Raw genomic sequence first — 10,376 nt, forward strand, 5'->3', positions numbered from 1 at the left:
GTAGGCAATTTGTTATTTTTTCAGTTTGTTTAATCTCCATCCCTAAGGAAACAAGGGCGTTGTGATCAAGTTGTGTGGGTCTGTGCATCCTAACAACTCGTGAACCCGCTGATTAAACCCAAATTTGCCAGAGCAGTAACGTCCTTGAAGGCAGTTGAGTCACAGTATGTTTGGGGAAAACAAATGACTGGGTGTGGAAAGGGATCCTGAAAATACTCTGAGTCTGAAGAGGGAAAACGTGGGGCGGGAAAGTCATCCTTTAAACAACAAACCTCACCCAAGAGAGTTTTTAAAGATCTACCTGAGGGGAGGTTTGCGGTTGAAGTTTTATGTGCTGGAAATGATCTACGGTCAAATACAAGGCGGCAGGAAATCAAGGTGCGCTTGGTGTGATGCTTCGTGTATTGATTGTGCTCTGGAAATGCCTCGGCTGTTTTCTGGGATAAGTTGGAAGAGCTTAGCCACAAGTCAGAGGCAAAAAAAAAAAAAAGTCTAGCTCTTGATGAGTTGCAAGTTTCCATCTTAAAAGTCTGGCCCTTTGCGTCCCTGCACAGATTTGTTGCCTAGAACGTTCCGTGCCTCAAGGGCTGATGAACGCCAGGGGAGATCTTGACTAATTCCTGTTTCCTTTTTTCAGGGATATCATGTCCATTTACAAGGAACCGCCCCCGGGGATGTTTGTTGTGCCTGATCCCCATGACATGACCAAGGTAAGAGAAGATTTGGAGCTGGTTCAACTTTCCGCTTCTGTCTAGGTTGCTCTTGATGGCTGCTCTAAGGGTTTGCCCAAAGGAAGTATTCCCTTAATGTCTTGAGAGAAGTCAGGGGGAGCATGATGAGGCTCCAGTTTTCCTGGTGACATTGGGATGGGCTGGATTTAAAATGGGAGGAGGCTCTCCAGGAATCTGAGGGATCTCCAGGGATGTGAGGAGCTTCCACAGGTAAACCCAGCACTGCTTCAGCGGCCCTGAGAACCAGCAGGGTGCTGATCCAGCTCCTTTCATCCTCCTGATGCTTGAAAAATATCAACAGAGCAGCTCAAAGAAGAGGGAGCTCCATGGAAAGCTGGTGGCCATGGGGGGCTTCTCAGAAAAGCTGGAAATGAGAGATGTCCGTTAGCGACAAGCAGTGCTGGAGTGTCTATAATCCTCCTGTGGAAACTGGAGATGTTTAATGGCTGTGAGCTGGCAGCAGGATGTGTCCCTGCACCGGACCCTGTCCCACTGGGTGGCTGCCCGCCTGGGTGTCACGGGTACCAGGGTCTCGTGCAGGTCTGACCCGCGCAGCCGCTCCCACCGCATCGCCTCCAGCAGACCTGCTCCCTGGGGACGTGGCCTCTCCTGCTCTTGATTCTTCCCCTCCTGGTTCTTGGGGTTTTCCAGGACTGGGAATTTCCAGTTATATCAGAGAGATTGCAGGGAGCTGGGAGGTTGCTCCAGGTGTCCATGATCCGGTGGGTGTTTTGGTTGGTCCCTTTCTCCAGCCAGTGTCTGGCCGTGCTGGTTGCTGAGGGTTGTGTGTGGGGTTGCTTTGGTTTCTCCTCTGCTGCACACTTCTCCCACCCCCCTGACAAATGTGGCATTCCTCCGATTCACCCAAATTCCCTCCCCACGGAAGCGCCTGCCCGCCCTAGGGCCCCTGGGTTTTTGGAGGTGGCACAAAGGGAGTGTCTGAGCACAGCCAGCTCCCACCTGGGGCACTTCGCTGCTTCCCTCAGCAGCTGGAAGTGCCAAAATGCCCCTCCACGGAAATGTGAGTTCGTACAACACCAGCCTTGGGGCATTTAACTGAAATCCTGGGGAGGTAAGAGGTTCATGAAAGGAGACTGCTTGGATAAGCTTCCTTAATAGCCCAAAGGGAGCAGATTTCCTGGTATACAATCGGGATCTTTGAGGGTAATTAGCATGGAGAGAATAGGGTCTTAATTTTGGATCCTGGCAGAGGAAATGGAGTGATTGGTTTTAATAAAACCAAATCAGCATGAACCCATAAAATCGAGGAATGCTCTAGTTTTGGCAGAAATTCTGATTTTTTTTTTCTTTCTAAAATTAGAATTTTTTTTTTTCCCATATTTGAAATCTTTCTCTTTTTTTTTAAGGAGAGCTCACCAGCTGAACTGTGATTCAGTCTGGTTTGGACTGTATAGAGGTGTATGGGAGGCAGCTGTTGTGGACTCCAGCCAAACCTTGCGTTGGAGACCTGCTTTGCACGTTGCAGCGTGGCAGAGGGGAGAGAAGTGCGCAGCAGCGGCTCTGGCTAACGAGGGAAGGAGGGAGGGTTCAGTGTGGCCTGCACATGGCGTGGGCTTGGGGAAGAACGCTGCCTCCGTCCTGCTGCCTGGGTTGGATGTTTCTTGCCTTCGGTTTGGCTTTGTTGAGGATTTTGACGGTGCTGCACAATTTTGAAGTGGTGCGCAAGATGGGCTTTTGTTTTCCAGATTCATGCATTGATCACAGGCCCATTTGACACGCCTTATGAAGGGGGTTTCTTCTTGTTCCTGTTTCGCTGTCCTCCAGATTATCCCATCCACCCACCAAGGGTCAAACTGATGACAACGGGAAATAACACAGTGAGGTTTAACCCCAACTTCTACCGCAATGGGAAAGTCTGCCTGAGTATTCTAGGGTAAGAAGAGACTTTGGCTGTTTTGATGGGAAATCAGGAGGCGGCTGCAGGCTCTGTTCTGCCTCCTGCATCCTTCTCAGCGTATTGTGCCCTGATCTCACCCCAGCCACGCGCTTGGATGCACCTTGATGCTCTTGTGAAGCTGTGTGCAGAGTCGTAAAGCAGCACAAATTCCTCTACTGAAATAAGAATCTAACTCGTCCTTAAAAGCACCTGAGAATGGAGCAGGGGAGGCTTCAGTGGACGCTGTCGCTTTTCTCCTGCTTCCCCCTTGGCTCGAACGCTGCGTTTCTTCCGCTTTTGCGCTTTGCAGCCTCATCCTTAATGTTGTTTGAATTTAGGTTTTTGTGGTTTTAATTTCCTCTCCCCGTGTGGGTTTAAGAAATAAATAAATAAAATTAAAAAGCCGCTAAGAACTTCCTTGAGAGAGCCATTTGACTGCTCGGGGCTTCCACCTACACGCAGTATGTGGGGCTGAGCGGTGGGTGGAATGATTTACAAGCACTGCTCCCCTGCTGCCTGTTCAAACAGGCTCTGCTCCTGCAAATGTTATTCACCTGCTTCATTTTTAGACATATGAAAGTCCTGATTGATCGAGTGGCTCTTAGGGCTCTCCCAGAGGAACCCCGGCCGTGGTGTGACATTCCCAACCCCACCTGTGACAGCTTCAGTTGCCAGTAAGGAAAGGTTTTTGCTGGGACTCCAAACTGGTGCAACTGGGGGGTTAATCTGGGGGCCCTTCTGCTGCAGGGAGGTGGTAACAGCAGCCAGGTGAGGAAGGGGCAGCGACAGCTTGAATTGCTGGAGGGATTTGATCAACCAGCGAGAGCCTGAGCACTGATGGGGTGATAATGCCTTTCCTGGGCTGGTGCCAGCAGCGCTGTGCATGTGTTGGTCCAAGTAGCTGATAGCCATCGGGTGATAAATACCAGCCACAGGGCTGGTAGAGAGATGGACGGTGCTGGGAAACACCTTCCTCAGCGCAGGAGTCTTCCTGATCCCTGGAGCTGGATGCCAGCACGTGCAGAGCACTGAGATGTGTAGGGTACGGCCGTATCTCGGGGCTCTGAACGCCCAGCAGCTCCCAGGTGAGCTGCCTTATCGCTCACACCACGGTAGCCCTGGCACGGGAGCGGAGGTATTGAAGAGCGAGCAGAGATCCTCGGCCTCAGCAGAAGTGGGAAAAGCAGAGGGAGCTGCAAGGGAAAGGATTTAGGAAGAAAAAAAAGGTCAGCACATCCTGGTTCAGCTCGCAGGGAGGCAGGTCTGTATCTGGAACTGGGATGTTAAGGGCAAGCAGCAGAACAGCTTTTCTGCTCGAGCTGTTCTGGACAAAGGTCCTTGCTACCCTGTGTGTCCGAAACGGGCACCTTACTCCTGTAGCAGAACATTAGTGCTTTTGATGGCGGTTCTTGGGCCGAGTGTCTGCATTACAGACCGCACAAGCAATGGTCTTGAGTCTCGAAAATCAGATTTCAGTTCTTCAGAGTTGTTGGTTTTGGCTTACATAGTGCTGGCAGCTTGTGTGGCTCCAGGCTGCCGTGCGAGATGACAGCCGTAGCTGTACAGTGCCCTGTAAAATGCTTGGAAATGGCACTTTTCCTCAATTTGTGTGAGATGCCGTGTGTGTGTTAGCAGTGGGGTGAGTTTACCGGCCTCTCTTGCTCAAGCTAAAGCACTCCTTTGGTTGAGAGAATAAACCCTGAAAACTTTCTCAGTGTCCAGCGCGCTCTATCCCGTAGCAGCCGTTTCTTCTCCTGTTGCATCTCTGTGAGGTATAGACGTGGTTTCCCAAGCTTTCTGATCTCTGCTGTTGGAGGGATGCTGCTCGCTGGGCCAGTCCTGCGGTGTTAATCGATGCTTTTCTGTTTCAATGTCTCAGCACGTGGACCGGCCCTGCGTGGAGCCCAGCACAGAGTATCTCTTCAGTCCTCATCTCCATCCAGTCCCTGATGACTGAGAACCCCTATCACAATGAACCGGGCTTTGAGCAGGTGAGGGTTCGAGGTGGATCATCTCTGGTTCTGCAGCTCTTTGTCTCTTCCATCCACACCTCGCTCCTGGTGGCAAATCCCACTCTGGAAATGGGGACAAAAGCAGATTATGTCCCTTGGCTTCCTTGGCACCTATCACCACGCAGGAACACAACTACTCAGGTTTTCATGGTCTCCAGCATCTCCGGGAGAGGCAGTTCCTGTGTTAACTTGAGCAGTTGACCTGTCTCCACAGCTGTGGGAGTCCGAGGCTCTGGAGGCACGTAGTCTTGCCAGCTTTTCATTTGCCATATAAATTATCTCAGCATACACAGAACAGACAGAGCCGTCGTGGCTTCGTGCACCAGTGAGCCCAGGAGGGAGAGACGAAGAGTGATTGCATTCGTGTGGACTCACTATCCCAAATTCTATTTCCAGGAGAGGCACCCCGGGGACAGCAAGAACTATAACGAGTGCATTCGGCATGAGACCATCCGGGTAGCAGTGTGTGACATGCTGGAAGGAAAGTGTCCCTGTCCTGAGCCATTACGGTACTGTACGGAAAGGAGGCGTGGAGGGAGCATAGGAAAGTGGGTGTAGGGAAGCAGAATGAACTCCTGCTGCCCTTCCTGAAATCCTGATAGTTGCTCCAGGGAAGAGCAAGTCTTTAACCCTCCCTGGTCCAGTAAAGAGTCGTTTTGTTTCCCTTGAAGTGGATGGCTGCATCTGTGGTGCCCAGGCACAATGGTGCATCCTCTGACTTGTGTTTGAGAATAAACGTGCCTTGTCTTACGGGGGGGAAAAAAAAAATCTCAGAGGGAGGGGAGCACAGCTGTTGTGGAAACATGTGCAGAATCTCTTCAGCTGTAGTGATCAGTTAGTTTCCCTCTGTGTCCTGCCTCGCTGTACCCTGGGAGCTGCCTGGGCCACGCTGTGTGGGTGTCCACGCCAGTTCCCTGGGATGGGGTGACCCTGGCTGATGGGACTGTTGTAACGCTGGCGTTTTGCGTTGACTGTTTGCTCTCTCTTGTTCCATTCAGAGGCGTAATGGAGAAATCCTTCATGGAATACTATGACTTCTACGAAGGGGTGTGTAAAGAGAGGCTTTATCTCCAAGGACAGACAATGCAGGTGGGTGGCAGACTATTTTCTAGTTGATGACACACCGCCTTAGATAAGGAAGGGTGTGTGGTTGGTGACAAACAAGAGGTACGCGGCGTGGTTCTGGAGCTTTTCTATGAAATGTATATTCCGACTTTGAATCAGCCGTGAAACTGAGACCTGAGACGTTCCGGTGGATGAAACACTACCGTCCCCAAGCTCAGAGTAGGCACACAGTGTTTTCAAAGCTGTCTAGACTCATGGAGTGCTGGACCTGAGCCACTCCCCAGGTGGTGGAACCGGAACAGTTTGCTTTCATGTGGGTTTGGTGTTAAGCAGGGAGGGCACATGCAGGTTATCCAGTGCTGGTGGCAACTGAACTCCACTGCAGTATTTTCCTGTTGGGTCACTAATAGAGTTTTGGGGTTTTTTTTTCTGAGGTTCCTTTGCTCGTGCAGGAGGTAGAACTTTTCTCCGACAATCCTTGTTCTGTCAGATGAGGCTGGAAGTGGCTGAGTCAAAAGTTACTGGGGGAGGAAGGGGTAGGGGAAGAATGACAGTGTGGCAGACACATCTAGACAGGTTGAATGCAGGAGCTTGTTTCTGCAGTAAAGTAGACTTTAAAGAATAGATTGCCAAGCAATTTGCATATGAACAGATGTGTTTTCCTCCCTCATCAGCCACCTCTTGTCTGACTCATTGAGAAATCCCACTGCTAAGAAAAGAGGTGGTTGATTTAATGATCTTGCGTCTCTGAGCCTTTTTATCCTGTAGGTGCCATCACTGGCTGTGTAATTCATAAATTGAAAGCACTCCCAAAGCAGGAGAGTTCTTGTTTGGAGTGAGAAATTCCCGTAAGGAAGGTCTGTGCCTGTCTTACAGCTGTAGAGAGTACTGCAGTGAAGTTTGGTGACATTAGAAGATTGTCAGGCGTGGCCAAGCCTTGTTTCTTCTTCAGGGAGCCAGGGCTCAGCTCCTTTCTCCAGGGTTTATGAAGATCCCGGTGTTGTGTTCGGTTCCCAGTGACTGCCGTGCTCTATTTTCTGCTCCCTTGCAAACAGGAGCGCAGGAAGCATGAACCCAACGTGCTGGAGAGATGGCGTTGGTGTCTTCACTGCCCTGTATTTACAACAGAGTCACTCCAGGCTCGGTATCAGTGGAGTGCTCGCCAGATGTGCTGCCTTGTTAACTCTGGGGCCACACGCTGGCTTGTACCAAAGATTCCCGTCAGACAGGACAGCGTCAACTCCGCCACCACCACCTTACGTAGCCCTGGCAATGTGTCTTCAACCTGGGATGGGGATAAAAGCAGCAAATGTTCAATAATCTCCAAAGACTTTCTGCCTCTGATTTGGCTACATCTCAGCTGGGGGCCTTGATTTCAAACGAGAACAGTGATGCTTTCATTTGGAAAGGGTCTGTAGCACTAATATAAAGTGTGGTTGAGCCTTTGGCCTCTGGATTTTAGCAGCTTTCATTTGTCATGTTTTCCCTGCCTCCTTTGAGTGGACTTGAGAGCAAATCTTTGAAGTAGTTCACTTCCTCAAAGCTGCTAGTAGAAACCCAGCCCGTCTGCCTGGCCTTTCATCTGGTTTTGTAGTTTGCTTGGGTTTGTGAGGTTTTCCAAAAGAGACTCCAAAAATAAATTCACTTCAGTCTTCAACCTCTGCCATGACAGTGGAAGGCTGAAGGGCCTCTGTCCTGGGATGGGATTGAACCCTTAACTCTTTGACCATTTGTTGGCCAATTACTCCGCAAGCGCTTTTCTTTCTGCCTCTTGCCAGAAGGATAATGGTCTCTATTAACAAGCTGATCTCTGGTTTTCTTCCAGGATCCTTTTGGTGAAAAACGAGGCCACTTTGACTATCAGTCCCTATTAGTGCGTTTGCAAGGAATTCGTCAGAAGGTGCAAGAGAAACACCAGCAGGAGAATACAGAAATAGACTCTGAGAGCAGCTCCTCCGAGACAGAGACAGACACTCAAGGTTGCTCTAAAGCCTAGAGCTGCGTTAACAGCGGAGAGGCCAAGCCGTGGGGACGTTCGCTCTTCACACTCTAGAGTACCCCTGACAGACTCGACAACCAAACCAATGCCAGAGCGGAGAAAACTGCGGGATATCTTCTGTCTCCTCTTACTGCTCTGGTGGATAACGCTGAACGAGAAGACTTCATGCTAGACAAAGCCAAGCTTGTGACAGGCTACTCTTAAAAGGTACTTACTATGCTAGAAAGCCAGAGCATGTGGCATCAGGTTTTTTTTTTTGTTTTTTTTTTTTTTTTTGGAAACCCCTACACTGGTTGGTTTGTCTTTTTTTTTTTTTTTTCCCCCCTTCTTCTCCATTTGATTAAAGAATGAGCTCTAGACTGCGAATCCTCTTTACAGCTTTTCTGTTCCTAGACAGTGAGCCCTGGGGCCATGCTGAACGTGGAGCTGTAGCTGTGGGAGCGCTTTGACGAGTCCAGGGTATGACGGGGTCCACGCGCTGTGTGCCCAGGCGAAACCTTTTTGTGCGGGTTGGGAGAGATGGAGCCTCTCTGCTCTGTGGAGCCCATCTACCTGATGTCTTTCTTCTAGACACTGTTCTAGACAGACCAAAGATAGAGAGCAGTAGTGGAATCTGGGCTCCTTTCCGAAAGCTTTACTCAAACCCTGGGTGACTTCATCCCCTGAGAGTTCAGGCAGAAAGGGGCAGATGAAAAGTGGAAACTGCAAGAATCTGTAAATCGAGCGTGGGTGTGTTCATCCTGGCATTTTGGGGAAGGGAGGGTGAGAAAATCATTGGTCAGAGATGGGGCAGCACTTAAAAATAACTCTAGTTTGTGTATTATTTTTTTAAGGTGTTGATTTGAATTTAGCATTCTAGAAATATTTTATTCTAGCTGCTCTGAATGGAGCTGTTCTGTTTCCTTGACTGAAGTCCTCTTTGCTTTCCACCTCTCCATGTAATATTTTATTTTCCTCCCTTTTTCCTCCTGCCACCTCACTCCCCGCTGCTACCTTGATCCATCAGACCGAAACGCTAGAATAAGTGGTGATTCTAGGTAAGGAAGCCACTGTTTCTGGGTGGAGTTCTTCAGAGGTGTACACCTTCTTACTGACAAATTCCTTTGCCAAATTTGGCTGAGGGCAAACTAGAGTTGTGTCGTAAAGTTTAACACTTCAGTGCTTTGAACATTTTAAACAGCAGCTTTTCACTGTGAGCGAAGGCCAGCCTCGGAGAGAGGTCTGCTGGCCACGAGTGCCACGACATCAAAGATATATTCTGTGTAACTTGGGTGGAGGTGAAATGCCTGGTTTCTCCAGGTCAATAAGCCTGGAGATGATTGATTGGAGCGTGATAATGTTTTGTTCATAAAGAGCTTAATCTACTTTTTTTTTTTTTTTTAAATTACTATTTTTATGGGAGCTTTGATAGAAAGCTAAGCACAAAGTTGCACATTGTCCTGGGCCCTCTCCCAGTTTCCTTAAACACCTTCCCACCAGCTGTTCCAGCCTCCTGGTGGTGGTGGGAGAACTTCCAACACAGTCATCTTTGTTCTAAAAAAAGCGCAGAAAGAGGGGCCAAAAGCCCCCTGCCGCGCGCCGTCCAGAACGGCGATGCCCCATGCGTCACTGAATTATTTTCAGTCTCTCTGATTTCTATCAACTCTTGCAGAACTCAGAAGCCTGCACACTGCTGCTTGAGCAGCTCCGAAAAGCTAAAAGGTGGAAACATTTCTGAATTGTTATGGTGCCATTTAACAACTTGGGAATCTTTTTTTTCCCTTTAGTAAGCAAAGTCCCCTGGGTCTGTCATGGGCTTGATTTAGATTTAAAAGCAGAACTTCCGTAGGGCTCGCTCAGCACACACCAGGTGAGAGTCAACACAGGGGTGTTCCCCTTGGAATGAGGGCTCGGGGAGGCAAAGGGGTCTCCCCAGAAGTCACGAGCTGTGTGCTACTTGACCGCCTCTTCAGTCCCATTGTAAATGTCACGTTGTTTTTCACCGTTCAGTAGCGTTGTGGGTAGAGCTGTGACTCTGCTGCCTTTCCGAGGCAGAGCTGGTTCTGAAATCTGTTTGTGATGCATGTGGCGTTACCATCCACTGATACAACGAAACAAGAAAATGCCTTATTGTGGACACTATTCACATAACTAGCATGTGGCTGTAAAAGAGAAGTATTAGTTTTATAGCTCTGATGTTGTCTGTCCTACCATTTCTGAATGTTTCCATTCCAAAGTGACAATCCTCAAATGACTGCTCTAGGCAGAGATGTTTTAGCAACAGATTTTTAGACCTAATTGAGTTGAAAATATATGCACAAGAGTCACTCTGAGATACCTTGTTTGTATACTATTGTACATAAGATTTTTTTTTTTTTTTTTTTTGTGCAATAAAGTTTGTTTTGGCAGAATCTAGACTGTGGTATTCCTTAGTGGAACAACAACTCATTCACAGAGCAGAGAGGATGACAGAACAGTTTCAGTGTCACTGCTGGCTCCAGGATTCTTTAGCTGGAGTCACATTTGCATCCTCTGAGACTGCAGTTGCAATAGCAGCTTAGATAATTTTCCTCTTGCTGTGACAAGATAATGAGTTGTCTGTGATGGTAAGTGGCATTTCCACCCACAACAGAGGAAAAAATTCAGAGGTAAGCAAGTATGAATTAGTCCTATGAAACTTTTCAAGCTAGACA

At 48.8% G+C, this 10,376-nt stretch overlaps 1 protein-coding gene across 1 annotated transcript; it reads left to right on the forward strand.

The window, feature by feature from the left end:
• The first annotated feature begins 641 nt into the window (after nucleotides 1-641).
• Nucleotides 642-8,070, forward strand: UBE2Z (ubiquitin-conjugating enzyme E2Z). The gene is made up of 6 exons (XM_010079297.1): nucleotides 642-710; nucleotides 2,438-2,625; nucleotides 4,508-4,619; nucleotides 5,037-5,149; nucleotides 5,639-5,729; nucleotides 7,531-8,070. Exons 1-6 carry the CDS (start codon nucleotides 645-647, stop codon nucleotides 7,699-7,701), a joined length of 741 nt encoding a protein of 246 aa, XP_010077599.1. The 5' UTR covers nucleotides 642-644; the 3' UTR covers nucleotides 7,702-8,070.
• The last annotated feature ends 2,306 nt before the right edge of the window (nucleotides 8,071-10,376 follow it).

Source organism: Pterocles gutturalis, unplaced genomic scaffold, assembly GCF_000699245.1.
Source record: "Pterocles gutturalis isolate BGI_N339 unplaced genomic scaffold, ASM69924v1 scaffold50273, whole genome shotgun sequence".
NCBI lineage: Eukaryota > Metazoa > Chordata > Aves > Pterocliformes > Pteroclidae > Pterocles > Pterocles gutturalis.